This window comes from Hordeum vulgare, chromosome 1H, assembly GCF_904849725.1.
Source record: "Hordeum vulgare subsp. vulgare chromosome 1H, MorexV3_pseudomolecules_assembly, whole genome shotgun sequence".
NCBI lineage: Eukaryota > Viridiplantae > Streptophyta > Magnoliopsida > Poales > Poaceae > Hordeum > Hordeum vulgare.
In genome coordinates, this window is record NC_058518.1 from 29,282,017 (window position 1) to 29,300,444 (window position 18,428).

At 49.3% G+C, this 18,428-nt stretch overlaps 2 protein-coding genes across 2 annotated transcripts; one reads left to right on the top strand and one right to left on the bottom strand.

The window, feature by feature from the left end:
- The first annotated feature begins 5,199 nt into the window (after positions 1-5,199).
- On the top strand, positions 5,200-7,624 carry LOC123403110 (glutamyl-tRNA reductase 2). The gene is made up of 3 exons (XM_045097110.1): positions 5,200-5,731; positions 5,839-6,080; positions 6,196-7,624. Exons 1-3 carry the CDS (start codon positions 5,527-5,529, stop codon positions 7,327-7,329), a joined length of 1,581 nt encoding a protein of 526 aa, XP_044953045.1. The 5' UTR covers positions 5,200-5,526; the 3' UTR covers positions 7,330-7,624.
- Positions 7,625-7,712: 88 nt separating this feature from the next.
- Positions 7,713-12,390, bottom strand: LOC123403009 (protein Rf1, mitochondrial-like). Its single transcript, XM_045097018.1, has 2 exons — positions 11,405-12,390; positions 7,713-8,835 (listed from the first exon to the last, which is right to left on the bottom strand). Exons 1-2 carry the CDS (start codon positions 12,261-12,263, stop codon positions 8,324-8,326), a joined length of 1,371 nt encoding a protein of 456 aa, XP_044952953.1. The 5' UTR covers positions 12,264-12,390; the 3' UTR covers positions 7,713-8,323.
- Positions 12,391-18,428: the final 6,038 nt, after the last annotated feature.

The following is an 18,428-nucleotide window of genomic DNA, read 5'->3' on the forward strand; positions in this document are numbered from 1 at the left end:
GTAAGTGGTGGGTCTCATGTTGACGTGGATAACTGGTGGGTCCCGCGTGTCATAACTTAACCCCTTGAGTTTTGCATTTCATGGTTAAACAGAGCCATGTCGCATTGCAGCTATTGTTTGCTTCAAAGATGTCGCACCAGAGCAATTTTGACCAACAACGTCGCACTGCTTCCATTCCGCATCAAATACGTCGCACAGGAGCTATTGACCCATATGTGCATATCACGTCTGTAAACTCATCGAGGAAGCTATGGAGGGTTATTTCCGATCACAGGTTATGAACTGATGTTGATTCTTTCGTCTTCATAGTCTTCATACCACCGGATAAAGTTTGTTCCAAAACATATCACATGATGAAGCTTGGGGAAGTTGTGGTTCATGTTACATCGCTCGATGAGTGGCAGCGGCATGGGTTTGGGCGAGTCCATCGACATGTATAGTGTGCCACACTTTTGCAGCCTGGAAAACATTACTAGCTCCTGTTATTCCTGCTTGTACAAAAAATGGAAAGCAATATGCTACATCTGTATGCATGTGACATCAAAAATTCATGTGCAATAAAAGACCACACCTTGTATAATCTAGAAAGATGAACTATTTAGTAATACTCTCTCCGTCCGAAAATAAGTGACTCGACTTTGTACTAACTTTGTAGTAAAGTTAGTACAAAGTTGAGCCATTTATTTTGAGACAGAGGGAGTACAACATATCCAAGCAAATCTTCCAAGCATAATCATAGGTAAAAAAAGAGAGATGAACTGTAGAGGCACATAACGCTGGTTCAGATATCACATTTCTCCCCGTTCCAAAGTCGGCTCATGAAAATGATACCTCTTGGCCAACGGATCACTCTATTATCTGTGAGACCGTTGTGTGAGAAATACATTGGAGGCCCATGTGTATTTAAGGTTCTACTTAGGTGTTCTGGAGAAATGTCCAAAGAGGCAAATGTCAGTTAAAACCACATGTCATCAGTATACCATATAACATCATATAACATAGGTCACCATATTACATAGTTCATCATATAACATATAACATATAACATAGGTCATCACATCACATAGGTTATCACATTAGATATAACATATAACATAGGTCATCATAGATAGCTTGAAGCATCGTACTTAATAGATTCTTACACATCATAGTAGAGTTCATCATAGGTCACAACTTAAAAAGCAACACTGTAATTTCAACTTAGGTCACAAGTACACATCCATAGTCCACATTTAGTAGTTATAAACAACAACATACTTCAGAAAAGATCAGCCAAGCATGCTTCTTCTACATATTGATCTGGATCTAGCTCTTGCTCTACATCTTTTTCATTCTGCCAAGATGTCCTGGACCCCCTTCAACTTCTGCATGTTCCTCTCCTTTGACCTTAGCAAATCAGCAATGTGAAGCTTCAGCTCATCCCTGCCTACAGTGAGCTTCTCATGCCCCTTCTTCAGATCACCCATGTGAAGCTTCAACTTTGAGCTCCCCTGTGTGAGCTTTTCCTAAGACTTGTTGAGTTCATCAACCTGCAACTGCAAGTTTCTACTAGCTTCATTGAGTTGTTGCTTCTCTTTCAAATGTTTGAGCTTTAGGTTCTCGATGACAGTGCCTTGAGCTTGTGACATGATCATCAGGACTTTATACTTCTCCTGCAGCTTGAAGATCTTTGCATCTTTCTTCTCCATATCTGTCTTCATATCAGAGTCAACTGAGTTGGTAACCTCATCCACCTTCATCCTATCCTCCTGGGCATTGAAAGGCCGATGCACATATTCAACCAATTTGTCATAGGTGGCATCGAGTTTGTTTTCTCCTATGTCAAATGGTGAATAGTAAGTGAATTCTCAAGGTTATCCTTCCTCCTACCACTCCTGCTGTCTTCATACATCTCCCATAGCTTCAGCAAGACATTCTGCAGTGTAGGACACTCTGGGTCAACTCAGTCAACAAAACCACAATTCTCACCTTCCTGCAATGTAAACAACACATATATTGTTGCTAACTATATAAGTGATTTCTAATTGACACATGACAACACTGAACCCTAGCATGTGCAATGTAAACAACAAGTTTAATGTAAGCAACAATTATATTGTAAACAACATTGAACCAATCTCCTAGGCTAATTATGTAAGCACTGAACTATTAACAACTCCCCCTAAAAATTAATTGAACTATGAGCATCCCACACTTTAAAATAACTAAACTTTGAGCAACTAACAATTAAGAAACAACTCACACTTTGAGCATCTGACACAATCAGTAAGGTGTCCAATTAAAGACTCACTGAACACTCGCTGAATTTTGAACATCTGACACTAAACACTCACTGAATTTTGAACATCACACAACAAACAATCATTTTGCTGGCCAATTCATGACTCGGGTAGATTAAACAATAAACATCTACACTGCAAACTAAGTTGTTGACATATTACACAATCTGCATCAGCACATAGCTCATGTAGATTAAACAATTACAGAATCTGCATCAACACATGGCTAAACTAAAATATGACCATCGGATCTGCCAACATAAACTATGCACTGGACCATGCGCTTACTATCATTGTTAATACAAAAATTACAGCTTTTGTGCAGCAGCTGACCTTATTAGGACACACTAAGAACCTCCTGTCCGTGTCAAATCCTTCACAGGCCACATGCCTTTCAGCTGCCAGGCCATGGTGCTCGCAAGGAACCTGCGGTGTTGTCTCAACGACCATGTACTCTTGGTCTTCAATGCTAGCAGGGACCTACAACAGCCAAACGAACAAAGAATCCCCCAAATCAAATCAAACCCCCCAAGAACACAAAACCTAACCCTAACCTAGTTCTACAACTCACCTGGTACTGCATGCCATCGGAGGAGGAGCTGATGTACAACAGGCTGGAGTAGTTGTTGCTGCTCTCGTCCTCATACACCATGGCACGACGGTGGCGATGATCGATGACGAATCGGAGGGGGAGGGATAGGGCTCGAGGAGAGCGGGAGAGTGCGTCGGGGGTCCCGCTCGGTTCGATCGAACCCGCTAAGAGGATGCTTGGATACGTTTTAGTCCCATGACTAAAAGTAATGAGACTAAAACTTGCTAGCCACACCCATGCTTGGATCCAAATATTAAAGAGACTAAAATCAAGTTAATGAGCATTTATTATCCTCTAAACCCTCCAATCCAGAACTTGTCTGAGGAGTTAAATGAGGAGAGAGAGGACTAATGCACATTTTAGTAGGGGTACCCCTGACTAAAAGATTTTAGCCTCAAGACTAGTTTTAGTCTCTCTTTAGTCAGGGGTGCTTGAACTTTAGCTTCTTAAAAAGACTAATTTAGTCAGACTAGTTTTAGTCCCTTGGATCCAAGCACTGACCGCGTCGGCCTCGGCCTAGTTAGCAGAGCGGCACACGCTGGTTGGCCAGCGTGTTACCTGATAGGTGGGGCTGCACGATTAGATACACGGTCAATATAGGGTTATACGGCTATCAGGCCTTTTTACAACAATTAAACCCTAAAATGACACTGAACTACTGTCAACACGATGTATGAACTAACATGATGCCGAAGTGTGCAATTAACTCAGCAGGAGTAAATGACACAGCGGCATGCACGTCCGTCCATAAGGAGGGCCCGATGAGACGAGGCGCCGAATATGCAGCACTGATGGTGACCCAGAGTGTGGCCAACACTTCGACACGCTCGGCCATCGCCCCACAGATCCAGGCGTGAGACGGCCATGCGAACCTCGCCAGGAATGGAAAAAGTCCATTTTAAACCCATAATTTGTAGAAGTTTGGCGAAAGGAACTGCCAACTCGAAATCCCTGTCGATTGCACCCTAAATTATGTAATCCCGGTCCAAAAGAAACCTGGGTTTGTTTGGCAAACCGGGATTGGGCTGCGCTGCTAGGGGCACGCGCCGAAAAGACTGGGCCAGCCCATTCAGGACCATCTCGCTCTCGGACTTCACAATGTTTACGAAAATAAAAAAAGTGTGATTTTTTCACGAATTTTAAGAAATAATCACGGATTTAGAAAAAGTTCAACGATTTTGAAAACAAGTAAATGGTTTTTCAAAATTAGAATTCACTGATTTTCGAAAATATTGTGAAGTCCACAGGTTATTATATACGTAGGAATACATGTAAAAATATATTAATACATCGTTTACAGTTTTTTTAAATGTCCCAAACATATTTTTGAAATGTATGAACATTTTCAAAATGAAACATACATTTTAAAATTACACACATGTATATTTTTATAATATTTAATTGTTTTAGAATGCCACATACTATTTTTATAATATTTAAATATATTTTGAAATGCCACACAGAAAATGAAAAATAAAAAGAAAAAGGAAAGAAAAGTTAACTACTACTCTCTGCTTTTTTCACTGAAAGCTAACTGAGGTGACGCTGTATGGCCGACGGCGGCGGCTGCAGACGGACAAAGCCTCCATGCTCGACGACGCCGTCGAGTACCTCAAGCACCTCCAGCTCCAAGTGCAGGTCAGCAAAATACCGCTCTGCTCAATTTTTTTCAACACAAAAGTTTATGCTCCATCGCTACTGTTTGTCTGAATATTCGATAGCTAGTGAAAATATTGTACTGTACGTGCTACCTACCGGGTACCGGCTGATTATGATAATAACACAGCAGCAGTTCTAGAATTGTGATGAGGACGGATGGTTTCAGCGAGGTGTCAAGCTGCTGCAGCTGCCCAACATCGGAGAAGTCGCGCTAGTGATGGTTCAGGCTCGTCAGCTGCTCAGACGCCGTTGACTCTAGTCTCTAGCTCAAGCTGCTCCAGCTGCCCAGCGTATGTTTTTTTTTACAATTTTTAATGAAAAGAAAAAGATAAATGGGACGGCCCGTTAATGCGCCGCTGCGGACGCCATCATCTCTAAAACGGGCCGGTCCACCAGACGACTACGAGCTCTCATGCATCCTTTGTCAAGCCCACCAGACGAATCCCAGTTGACACGATGACAAGGTTCAGTTTAAACCGGGATTACATAATTCAAAATACAATCGACCGGGATTTTCACGTGTAATTTATTTCGTCCGAATAATACAAGTTCAAAGTTTAAATTAGACTTTTTCCGCCAGGAGTCCGCCCTTGTCCCAACTGACGAGAGAGACACCGCCAGCAACCCGCCGCGGCGTCAAAGGATGCGGCAGCGATAAGGGGAGCGGATAGAGCGCGGGCGCGCAGCCAATCAGCGCCCGGATGCCGGCACACGCCCCTCATCCCCTCCCGGATTCTCTTCCACGTCCACGGCTTAACCAAGCCGTGGGGGCGGCGCCCGCGCTCCCCTCATCGCTGCCGCATCATCCCTTACCCTCCTCCGGCGCGCTGCCGCCAGGCCCCTTCTTCCTCGCACACGCGGCGGCTCATCCCTCCCCCCTCCGAGAACGCGCGTATCGGCCGGTGGGAGAAGCGGCCGTATAAGGGTCTCTCGTGGGCCGGGCTGGCAAGGGAGGAAGGCCGCCGCTGCCTTTCGTTTCTCTTGTTGCTCCGACTGATGATGGCGGGAGCGACGTCAGCCGCGGCCGCATTCGCCGCCGCCGCCGCCGCCGCCAGCGCCAAGGCCGCCGCGTGCCCCTGGGCTGCCGCCGGCGGCCGGAGGCGGTCCGGCGTCGTGCGGTGCGACGCCGGCGGGGATGCCCAGGCGGCGTCCAAGGCGGCCAGCATCACCGCGCTGGAGCAGTTCAAGGTCTCCGCAGACCGTGAGCCCCTCCCCCCCTCCTCCAATTCCACGCGCTCCCTCCGGCCCTGCCATGTAAGCTTGTGCAGCTGCGTTTAGTTGACAATGCTTTTTCATTTCCACTACCAGGCTACATGAAGGAAAAGAGTAGCATCGCTGTAATAGGCCTCAGCGTACACACAGCGCCGGTGGACATGCGTGAAAAGCTCGCTGTCGCGGAGGAACTATGGCCCCGTGCTATTTCAGAACTCACCAGTCTGAACCACATCGAAGAGGCTGCTGTTCTTAGTACCTGCAACAGAATGGAAATATATGTGGTGGCTTTATCATGGAACCGTGGTATTAGAGAAGTAGTAGACTGGATGTCAAAGGTGAGAGTTATTTGATCAGATGCTCTTTTGCCTTGCTTAGCTAGCTCTTTTTGGTTGCTCAAGAGCACAGTATTGTCAATGAAGCTCTAATGCTCATGCTGTTCTTCTTTTGCAGAAAAGTGGAATCCCTGCTTCCGAGCTAAGGGAGCATCTCTTTATGTTGCGTGACAGTGGTGCCACACGCCATCTGTTTGAGGTATCCGCTGGGCTCGACTCTTTGGTTCTTGGGGAAGGACAAATCCTTGCTCAGGTTAAACAAGTTGTTAGAAATGGGCAAAATAGTGGAGGCCTGGGAAAGAACATTGATAGGATGTTCAAGGATGCAATCACGGCTGGAAAGCGCGTCCGCTGCGAGACCAACATATCAGCTGGTGCCGTGTCTGTCAGTTCAGCCGCAGTTGAGTTGGCCATGATGAAGCTTCCAAAGTCCGAATGCTTGTCAGCCAGGATGCTTTTGATTGGCGCCGGCAAAATGGGGAAATTAGTGGTCAAACATTTGATTGCCAAAGGATGCAAGAAGGTTGTTGTGGTGAACCGTTCGGTGGAGAGGGTGGATGCCATTCGCGAAGAGATGAAAGATATCGAGATTGTGTACAGGCCTCTTACGGAGATGTATGAAGCCGCTGCTGATGCCGACGTTGTGTTTACAAGCACAGCATCTGAATCCCTATTATTCACCAAGGGGCATGCGGAGGCGCTTCCTCCTATCTCTCTTGCCATGGGTGGTGTTCGGCTTTTCGTCGACATATCCGTCCCAAGGAACGTCGGTGCCTGCCTATCTCAAGTGGAGCACGCACGGGTATACAATGTTGACGACTTGAAAGAGGTGGTGGAAGCCAACAAGGAAGACCGTGTCAGGAAAGCAATGGAGGCCCAAGCAATCATCACCCAAGAACTGAAGCGGTTCGAGGCGTGGAGGGACTCGCTGGAGACGGTCCCGACCATCAAAAAGCTGAGGTCGTATGCCGACAGGATCAGGGCATCCGAGCTCGACAAGTGCCTGCAGAAGATCGGGGAAGACAACCTCAACAAGAAGACGAGAAGGTCTATCGAAGAGCTGAGCACGGGCATAGTGAACAAGCTCCTCCACGGCCCGTTGCAGCACCTGAGATGCGATGGCAGCGACAGCCGCACCCTGGACGAGACGCTCGACAACATGCACGCCCTCAACAGGATGTTCAACCTCGACACGGAGAAGGCGGTCCTCGAGCAGAAGATCAAGGCCAAGGTAGAGAAGACCCAAAGCTGAGGACCAGGAGACGGTCCTCCGTTCTGTATATCTACTTATACCACCCCACCCCGCAGAATGTCGCTACATTCTATCTAATCCCAGTATTCCTTTTTGTCCTCCACTTACTGCTGAGTTCATCACACTCCAAATGTGTTGTAGAGATCGAGGAGCAGCGAAGCATGTTTGCTCCAGAACTGCCTGCCTGTGTACATTAGTTATTGTGGCTGCTGTGGTTAGAGCCCAATTTTTCAAGCTGTACTATATAATACTCTGTTGGACGAAATAAACAGGAATATATCAGTGTGTTAATGGATGCATTCGTTTTACTGTATACATTGCATTAGCGACTGCATTTGAAATGTTGAGTATTAATAACGTCTCCGAACTCTCAAGGTGCTCGTTCTGCTTAAATGGTTTCAGGCGGCTCCTTTCTTCTTCAGTGTTATCTGGAGCGTTCATCTGTTGTATCCCTATGAGGCCAAAGTTGCTGGACACATGAATGATCAGTTGGCCGATTTATCCTTTTGTTCGATCAATACATGGCTGCCTAAAAATTTTGGTCGTTCATGGAATTTGATGTCTATTTATTCCATTCTTCATCTTCATGCATCATCCAAATGCAAATGATTGTTTATTCAGTTATGAGGTGGTACCTGGTAGATTAATAGAAGAGACTAAACGAAAACAAAGATAATTTTTTCAGCCCCTCCTAGTCAACCAGAGAGATCACAGGCATATCGTGGTGCTGGGTAGGATAGCTCTAGCAATTTCAGGACTACACAACAGGTGAATGAAGTGTTGAAGTAGACATCAAATTATGCCACAGAATGGCTAGATTCAAATCACAATCTTTGGATATCTTGACACGCCACAAAATGTACTCAATGAAATATGAGGTGTCCACTTTTTACAAGCAGGCACTTTGGATATCTTATACTGGCAGGAAGGCCTTATGACAAGCAAATAGTTCGCGACTGTACTGAGACAGCCTCATATGCAATGCCTCGGCTAGTCAACCAAATGTGTCAAAAGACTGATACTTTGCAGGAAGCAATTTGATATTCTCCTGATATTTCCCGCTCCTTGAAAAGAGAGACAACATCAGCGACGTAGTTGAAGCTTCAAGTAAGATGTTATTCCCATCAACCTTGGACAAATAATGTCCAGCCTTGGCGATCTCACCTTTTTCCAACAACATTCTGATGATATAATTTATAAGATGAGAGCTGGGAGCTATACCACTCTTCTCCATTGATGAAAAAATATTGTTAGCATCTTCCACTAATCCTTCCTTCAGATAATTTGTTATCCTTATGCTGTAAGTAGAAGCATTGGGCACCAAGCCGCTGGCTGATATTGCAGCAAACAAATCCTTAGCTTCTTCTTTTCTTTCAACCTTGTAGAATGCATTAATCATGGTATTGAGTGTTACAACATCAAGCTTCACATTCATTGCACCTAATTTCTGGAACATGGCGATCGCTTCGTCTGCACAATTATTCAGACAAAGCCCTCTAAGTATTAGAGCAACTCCAGTGAGGCGACCCATTTCGTTCGCCGCCGTCCGTTTGGGTCGGCCCGGACACAAAAGTCGGCCCAACGCGCCTACCCAAACGGACGCGCGTCCGCTTGGCGTCCGCCTGACTACCCATTCCCCGTCCAATTTTGGGCCGGATTTGCGTCGGCGCGGACACGAGACGTACGCTCGCGCGCGCGCCTACTCCTCTCCCCGGGCCCGCCCGCCGGTGGCTTCCACCGCCATTTCCCCCCAAAACCCTCCTGCCCGCGCGCGCTCCCGCCCCGCGCCCGCCATGGACGGCGACCTCGACCTCGACCTCGACGCGGCAACCGGCCTGGCCTCCCTCGCGTCCGACAAAGGCAAGCCTCGCGCCTCCCGGAAGACCGCCGCGCCGAAGCCGAAGAAGGTGCTGACGGCCGAACAGCGGGCAAAGGAGTCGACCAAGAGGAAGGACTGGAGGCACGCGGCGGGCGTGAGGGATGAAGCCATCGCGGCGGCCACCGCGCAGCAGCAGATCACCAACGCCCGCGTTGCGGCGGCAACGAGGGAGGCGCTCTGCATGTTGGGGTTAAACCCTAGCCAACACGGCCTCTTCAACGCCGCCGCGGTCAGCACCGGCTCATCCGCCTTCCCTCGTGCGCTGTTGCCCGACTCGCCCCGCGCATCGTCTTGCAACCCGGTGCCCGGCTTCCACGTCTACCCACAGGCCTCCTGCCTCTTGGGGGAGTGTTCGTCCGAGGTGAGCGTGGTCGCGCCTTCCACGCCCGCGCCCACGACCATCGACCTCAACGCCACACCGGTGGCCGGTGGCTCATCATCCGGAGGCGCGACGAAACGTGCGAGGCAGACGCCAGCCGACCAGCTGCCGGGCGCGCGCAACCTGTTCGACGGAATGCCAGCCGCCGGCAACGACGACTACATGCAGAACATGATCTTCGAGGGTGGTGCACAGTCCGCTGGCTTCAATCCCGGCGAGACACAAAGCCAGGATGGCCGAGGCTACAATGAAGATTAGGCCTCCTTCATGCATGATCAGCTCGGCGTCGTCCTGGACCTGGACGGCTTCCCTCTCGACCATGAGTTCCCAGAGGACTACGGGCTAGAGGAAGAGGACGAGTGTGACATCGAAGCGGAGCCTTTGTTTGAGGACGAGCTCGCCAACCAAGCAGACGGGACGACACCGAAGCGTTAGAGCAAGCGGACCAAGGCATACACGGCTGCCGAGGACAAGCTTCTTTGCGAGTGTTGGAGAGACATTGGGCAAGACCCCAAGACGGGCGCCGAACAAAAGCATTCAACCTTTTGGATTCGTGTTCACCGTGAGTTTCATGAGCGCAAGAAGTTTCCGCCATATCAAATAGCAAGCGCGCTTGGGTGGGTGTCCATTTTGAAGCGTTGGAGGGTGATCCAACAAGAGTGCAACAAGTTTTGTGCCACTCTTGAGAGCGTCAAGGCACGCCCTGTGAGCGGCATCCGTGTGCGTAGCAAGCCGCCCTCTTTTTGTGCCATCATGTACATGATTTTGCATATCATTTTGTCAATATGCTTGCATGAAATACATTTATAGGCATTTCAAGCGTTGGAGGCATTCAAGGCCCAACACAATGGCAAGTGCTTCAACCTTCTCCCATTGCTTTAGGGTGATCAAAGACGAGGAGAAGTTCAAGGCGCAATATGCCGGCCTCAAGTTGCGTGGTCGGAAGCAAGCCGTGGAGGAGGTTGGGGACGGCGAGAAGGCTCGGCCGTGGGGGAAGACCAACTCCAAGAAGGAGGACAAGCGGGATGCGACATCGATCGCCTTGATCGCAACCGTGGAGGGCATGATTACCAAGAAGGACTCAAGGGAGGAGAAGCGCCGGCAAGAAAAACAAGAGCAAATAAACGCCTTCTTGGAGCTCCAAAGGAGGAGGCTTGACGTGGAGGCGGAGAAGCAAGCACGGATGCTTGAGATGGAGGCGGAGAAGCAAGCCAAGATGCTAGAGATCGAGGCCGTCAACGCCAAGACCAAGGCAAAAGAAGTGGCTCTTGCGAACATGATGACCGGGGTGGAGATCATGAAGGTGGATCTCAACACCGTGTCGCAAAGAAAGAGGCCGTGGTTCGAGAAGATGCAGGTCAACATGCTCAACTTCGACAACGAGTGATCTATGGCGGCGAACGCCATATTTTTTGGATGCCAGCAGGTGTGCTGGCATGACCACGGGGCCGCAATGGCGTGGTCGAACTCAAGTCCCACCGTTTTTGTGTGCTGACATGTGTGCCGGCCGGCTGGCGAGTGTGCCAGCATGACTGTGGTGCTATTTTTTGAGGCCGGCATTGTATGTCGGCGGTGGCATGTTGCTGGCATGAGACATGGCCGCTGGTATGGTGCTGGCATGAAACATGGCCGCTGGGATGATCGGTCGCGGCCCCTTTTTTTTAAATATGTTGACTGCGGACATAAAATGGGTCGGCGCGTTGGACGCACTGTCGACCCAAATCTAAAACAGAGCGGACGCCGGGCGGCTGACCCAAACGAACAAAAAACGGATAAATTCGCCGTCCGTTTGGATCGGCCCGTTAGAGTTGCTCTTATATTGTATATGGGAATGCCCACTGCCGTTCCACTTTTGATCATCTCATGGAACATTTTACTTGCAACGACAGTTCTCCCAGCACGAAACAACCCATCTAGTATGATGCCATATGTAACAGTGTCAGATTTTATTCTCATACGTGGCATTTCCCTGAACAGAGTCAAACCATCATCGATCCTTCCATTTCTACAATAGCCATTAACAAGCGTGCTGTATGTGACAACATCAGGCTCAACACCAACTGATTTCATGGCATCAAGTACTCCGAATGCTTTATCCATCTCGCCAACTAAGCAATATCCGTCAATCAGTGAATTGAATGTAATGATATTAGGCCTCTCATCTATGGCTATAACCAAGTCAAAGATATCTTGTGCATCCATAACTCTTCCTTCTTTGCATAGACTGTTTACTATTGAACTGAAGAACACAATGTCAGGACGAGGAATACCTTTGTTCATCATTTCAGAAACCAGCCCCTTAGCTTTAACCAAATCAATGAAGCCGTTGAAGGAGCGGCTGGGGACCGGCGTGGCCTGCCCTAGCAATTCGTCGAACAGGTGGTGCTCGTCTTCCGGGCTGAGCGTCCCGGCACGTACGCGCTCTGTGGCCGCGGCAAAGGCGTCGCGGGGAGACCAGGAACGCGAGGGCGGGGAGATGGAGGTGGAGTAGGAGCTGCGGCGGAGGAGGTGGAGCATCGGTGTGGTGGAGGAGAGGCGGGGGCGGAGGCGGGACATCGGCGAGGTGGAGGAGAAGTCCGGAGGCAGAGGCCAGACATTGGCTCGCTGGAGAGACCAGGAGCGCGAGGGCGGCGAGTTGGAGGTGGAGGAGGAGCTGCGGCAGTGGAGGTGGAGCATCGGCACGGTGGAGGAGCGGCGCGGGTGGAGGAGGAGCTCGTACGCACTGGAAAAATGTCACCCGACTTCTATGCTTCATTCTCACGAATTTTTCTCCTTCTTCCTCTTTGAACGGAGTAGCTCTTCTTCTCGTTGATTTAACTTGCAAGCTATTCTTTTCTTTCTTGAGGATATTAGCCGTTGAATATATGAGCAAATTACTACTCCCTCCGTTCCTAAATATAAGTCTTTTTAGAGTTTTCACTATAAAATTACATATGGATGTATATAGACATACTTTACAGTATAGATTCATTCATTTTGCTTCGTATGTAGCCCTCTAGTGAAATCTTTAAAAAGACTTATATTTAGGAACGGAGGGAGTACAAGATTTCTGTTGAATGTATAGTTTGCATGTATATGTGTATAGCCCGACCCATCTCCTAGCCTTTGTATAGTTAAGGTTAAGGCTCATCTCGTACTCTATATATGTACACATGTACCCAATCAATACATTGTGAGTTGCATTTGTCAAATATCTATGTCTCTACATGGTACCATACCTAGTGTTCCTGACGTAACCATACAGCCGCCGCTGCCGCCGCGCGCCTCTCCTAAGCCGCCGCTGCCTTCACCCGTGCCACCGCTTCCTCCCACCACCACCCCACGTCATCGTCGTGCCGTCCTTCCCTACCGACGCCGTCGCCACTGCGTGTCTCCCTCGCAGCCGCCGTCGCTGCGATCTACCGCCGCCGCCGCTGCGTGTCTCCCTTGCAGCCGCCGCCGCCGCCGCGATCTACCGCTTCCGCACCGCCACCCTAACCCGCACAGCCACCGCCGCCGCGATCTCCGTCCGCCGCAGCCGCCGCTTGCCACCTCTCCCTCGCAACCACTGCTGCCACCGCTCACCACCTCGTCCTCCCAGCCGGTCTCATGGACTCACCGGCCTCCTCCAGTACCAACCCCTTTGCCGACCCCATGCCCTCCGCCGAAGCCATCCGCGACCTCAACATCGACGCCCGTGTTCCCATTCGCCTCGACTCCTCCACCTCCTCGTACAATGCGTGGAAGACCTACTTCAACCTTGTCTTCCGCGAGTAATACCTCATCAAACACATTGATGGCTTCATCGACACCGAGTACATGAAGGGAGATCCGGAGTGGTCCGCCGTCGAGGTCACTCTCTTCCGGTGGTTCTACCAAACCATCTCAAAGGACATCTTACACACGGTCGTCATCGACAATGATGACGCCTACACCACGTGGACCAAGATCAACACGCTCTTCACCGACAACAAACTCCAGCGCCTTGTCTTCTTGCAACAAGAGTTCTTCGGCTGCCACCAGGATAACTCCACCATCGACGACTATTGCATGCGGCTCAAGATGCTCGCCGATGAGCTTCGTGACATCGGCACCAAAATCTCCGACGAGCTCATGCTTAGCACTCTCACCGCCGGCCTCAACGAGTTCTTCGGCAATGCCGCTTCCAACCTCACGTTGATGACGGAGCACTACTTCCAGGCCGTCGTCGCCTACTTGAAGCTTGAAGAGCGCCGGATGCTGAAGGTGAAGCAACGGGTGCGACACACCGCCCTCGTGGCCGGCACCACCCGCGGCGGACCCGCCACGCCCACGGCTGCCCCCGCTCCGCGATCCCCTCCACCACCCGGGTTGTTCCCGCTCCCTTTCGTCCACTACAACAAAACAGACTTTAAGTAACACAATCACGTAACAGATTAAAAAATGTGTGTCAAGGGAAATTACTGTAACACTTCATTTTGTGTCCAACGACAAATAGTAACACTTACTGTGTAAGGCCTCAAAATGTGTTGTAGTGATATCATAATAGTAACATATAAATATGTGTTGGTCAGATGTGTTACGTAGATTTTGACATGGTAACATATAATTATGTGTTAGTAAAATGTGTTACGTAGTTCAACGCAATAACCCATAATCATGGTTGATGCATAGCGTTACACACTCTATTATAGGGAGAACTTGAAAAATGGTCGAACGTCGTCCAAGGCAAATCACCATAGTGAGGTGCCGACGACGGCTGTGAGAAGACAACCTCACTGAAGTAGGCCTCGGGAAGGCTTGTGCTGGAGGCGACATGCCTCCGTAGTCAAGGAGGCCAGAAGAGGCATCAGGATTTTGCCTGAGGTGGAGATCGAGCGATGGCGGTAACCAACCGGAGGTGAAGAAGACAAAAACCATTTTGTTGATTTGTAGCGGCTTGACGCAATTCCTTCCAAAGGGACGAAGAGGGCGACGAGGCAGATCTAGAGTGCTCGTGATGGTATCTTGGCCCAGTGACGACGAATGGCGACCTCGATGAACTTCTCTGGAGGACGAGCTCGAGAGGCCTAAGAGAGAGGACGGTTGGGAGAGAGCTACAAGAAGGAGTGGATAGTGCTTCGTGAAACAAGGCTGCTGCTGCAAGGGATAAGGCTGAGGCGGTCAAGGCTGACAACAATGCCTTACACAGCAGGTGGTGGTGATTCCTTCCGACCAGAATGCTTGTACGCGAACATACACATGATCTAGCAGAAGCACATGCACAACTACATAGCCGTCGGATAGATCGATCATTCCGCCAAAAACAAACACGCCGCACAACACCCGCACGACACGGCCAAGCATGAAGTCGTGCTCCTCGCAAATGTCGATGTGGCCGTGCTTAACGTTGTCGTGCGTCTTGTTGAATTCCCCGACGATCGCGCGAGCCACCAAACACCTCAGCAATGGCGTCTGGCGGGATGCGTGCGGCCTCGCTCTCAGTGGCAAAGCCAGCTATCTGGCAAGGCTTGCAGCTGCCACACCTAACATTTGAGCAAAATGTGCTAGTACACCTACTTGCTGCACATCGATATCGTACTGCAACTCTACAAGTACGTAGCTGGTCGTGATGATGATGTAAACCTCCACCGAAGAAAAAAAAACTAGTACATGCAGGATAAACCGATATGTTAATTAAATTTGGATTTTAGTAGTTGTATTTGTAGAACACAAAGTACTATATATCTAATATTCTAGAGAGTTTTTTGGACATTTGCATTTTGCATGCTTTTCTCTTTTATAAGCTCCACCACACCTGAAAATTATTCCTGCATTCTTCACTACTCGCTCTCCTTCTCTTAGCGTCAGACGGGATTGAACCAGAGGAAATCACATTGAGAGAAGGTTGCCTTCTCCTGACGGCCATAACAGGAGGAAGGGGAAGTCACACGCCTGACCAGACAGGGAGCCGCGGTGTCTGGTTCTCCGCGTGAGTCTCCGTCTTGTGGCGCCCTCCACCAGACAATGCAGTTGTGCTTTCTTCTAGCATCTCTGCTCTGGCGTGTCTCAAGGCTCTTTTGAAACAGGCTTTCGTCCCGCTTTAAAAATAAAGCAAATATTACAGCATTCAAACAACTAGTACTGAACATGTTGGCTTCGGCCCCATACGTACGATCGCGACGAGTACTTTCCGTCGAGTTCCGACCGGCCGATCCTTCAAACAGCGTACATACACGTACAACAAGCAGACAACGACGAGTACTTTCCGCCGAGTTCCGACCGGCCGATCCTTCAAACAGCGTACGTACACGTACAACAAGCAGACAACGACGAGTACTTTCCGTCGAGTTCCGACCGGCCGATCCTTCAAACAGCGTACGTAGATCGTACAACAAGCAGACATAGACATACAGGCAGCTGGATCGATCAGAACTAGTATGCACATGCACGTACCAAACAACCAGACAGCCTAGCTGCTGGATCGATTCTTCCGTACCTAGCTAGCTAAGTAACTTACGTATCAACCTACGAAACAACCAGCCTTCGCCTCGATCAAACGACGCCCAGAGAACACGAGCTATCTAGGGCCATGCGAGCGTGTCGCTCCTGATATTTTGCTTTATTGATCTCAATCGGTCTTTTTAATGTTATAAGCATCATCTCTAGGTTGTCTTTTATATACATCCACAAGGGACTATGAAGTAGACTAGGACTAGGTATCCTAATACTACTAAAACTTGGTTTGACTTTCTTTTCTAATTCTATGTGTACAGAGCAACGTGATTAACTCACATTCACCCCCTAATCACGATGTCCTTACTTCCGATCTGGGTTTCAAACATGATAGCTGCTTTTCATAACTGTTATCATCAGCATGGCATTTGCCGTCCCTTGCAGCATTTTATGGATCGTCTTTACTGTCGTCGGCTCATCCGTAGCTCGATGACAACACTTCTTTTTTGTCGTGTCTTCAATCTTCACCTCTTCTTCGGTGCTTTGTAGACTGTCCTTCGGATCATGGAGGGCACATCTTTTGAGCCTCACCATGACCATACTTTGGTTTAACTTTGAATTCCAAGCTCTCGGCGCTTGCATCAGCCCGTAAAGTGCCTTCTTGAGCTTGTCAACTTCCGCTTGTTCGTCTTTCTTTTCGTAGCTGAGCGGTTGTTCTACGTACACTTCTTCTGTGAGATCGTCGTTGAGGAAAGCAGATTTAACATCCATATGATGAACCTTCCAATCCTCTAGTGCTGCCAAAGCTAGGAGCACTCTCACTGTCTCGAGTCGAGCAACTGGTGCAAACACCTCATCATAATCAACTCCTTGACGTTGTACGTAGCCCTTTGCAACGATTCTTGCCTTGTACTTCACAATGACACCCTCCGTGTCCTTCTTGAGCTTGTAAACCCACTTCAAACCGCCTTTTGGTTTGGAGGTCGGGTTACCAAAGTCCACGTGCCATTGCTCTCAATCGCCTTCATCTCCTCATCCATGGCGTGCGTCCAACTACGACTTTTTCTCGCCCCTACGAAGTTCGCCGGCTCCTCAACTCCGAACAGACATAGTCCGGAGTACTCGAGCGTAACTGGCTTTGTGTACTTGTAGACTTTCTTGAGGGTCTTGTAGCGATGAGGCCCTGAGGAGTCCGTTGTAGCTTGCGACGGAGGTGACACAAATTGTGTCGATGTTGATGCACTTGAGGAAGATGGCTGAGTCCCGAGCGTGTCATCGACATCCGCATCGTCGGCGTACTCATCGTGATCATGACCATCATCTTGATTGTCGTCGTCACTATGCGCCTCGTTGTCGATGTTGTCGTCGAGATCTCCACCCGTATCGTGCGCTTCGTTGTTGCTATCTCCTTGCGACCTATGCACGTCGTTGTCGATGTCGGCACCATGATGATCACTACCATTGTGGTCACCTTGGTTGGGCGTTTTACCAACCACCTGGACATCCTCCCCTGCATCATCATCAGTTGGAAATTCAACCGTGAATATGTTACTGTTTGGAGCATCGTCGGCTGCTGCGCTCCAATTCCACGCTTGGTTTTCTTCAAACACGACGTCGCGTGAAATCCGTAGATGCTTGGTTTGTGGATCGTAGAAGTGGTATGCCTTGGTGCCGGAACTCCTCTCGTATCCGATGAACACCATCTTGGTGCTACGATCGGCAAGCTTTGAGAGGTGCGGCTCCGCCGTCTTCACATGTGCCACGCACCCGAACGTTCGTAGATGAGACACATTCGGCTTACGTCCATAAATTACTTCAAACGGAGTCTTGCTGATCACCGCCTTCGTTGGAGCCCGGTTGAGAAGATAGACTGCCGTCGAGACAGCTTCTCCTCAAAAGGTCCCCGGCAGGTTCTTACTCTTGAGTAAACTCCTTGCCATGTCAACGACGGTTCGATTGCGCCTTTCAACGACACCGTTATGTTGTGGCGTATAATTTGCCGTGAAGAACCTTTTTATGCCAATCTTCTCGCAATAGTCGTTGAACTCGTTCGGCGTAAACTCTCCGCCGCGATCTGTCGATAGAGCGCGAACCTTCAACTTGTGTTCCATCTCCCTTGCAGCCTTCAACTTCTTGAACGCTTCAAACGCCTCATCTTTAGATCGTAGGAGAACGACCCACATATATCTCGAGTAGTCATCTACCACAAGGAAGAAGTACTTCTTTCCTCCGTGAGTTGCCGGGTGATAGGGCCACATAGATCACCATGGAGAGCTCGAGTGCATCACTTGCACGATAGGTAGACTGGGCAGGGAACGACCCGTGGTGCTGTTTTCCATCCAAGCACCCGTCACATACTCGATCAACATGGTCGATAAATGGCATTTCAGATACCATCTCCATCTTTGACATCTTCTTCAAGGCGTAAAAGTTAACATGTCCAAATCT

Bases quoted from the DNA above. Each gene is read 5' to 3' on its own strand.
- LOC123403110 (XM_045097110.1), top strand. From the start codon at position 5,527: ATGATGGCGGGAGCGACGTCAGCCGCGGCCGCATTCGCCGCCGCCGCC. The intron at 5,732-5,838 runs GTGAGCCCCTCC...TTCCACTACCAG, and splicing joins GTTCAAGGTCTCCGCAGACC to GCTACATGAAGGAAAAGAGT. The intron at 6,081-6,195 runs GTGAGAGTTATT...CTTCTTTTGCAG, and splicing joins TAGTAGACTGGATGTCAAAG to AAAAGTGGAATCCCTGCTTC.
- LOC123403009 (XM_045097018.1), bottom strand. From the start codon at position 12,263: ATGCTCCACCTCCACTGCCGCAGCTCCTCCTCCACCTCCAACTCGCCG. The intron at 8,836-11,404 runs TAAGAGCAACTC...CTGGAGTTGCTC, and splicing joins GGGCATTCCCATATACAATA to TAATACTTAGAGGGCTTTGT.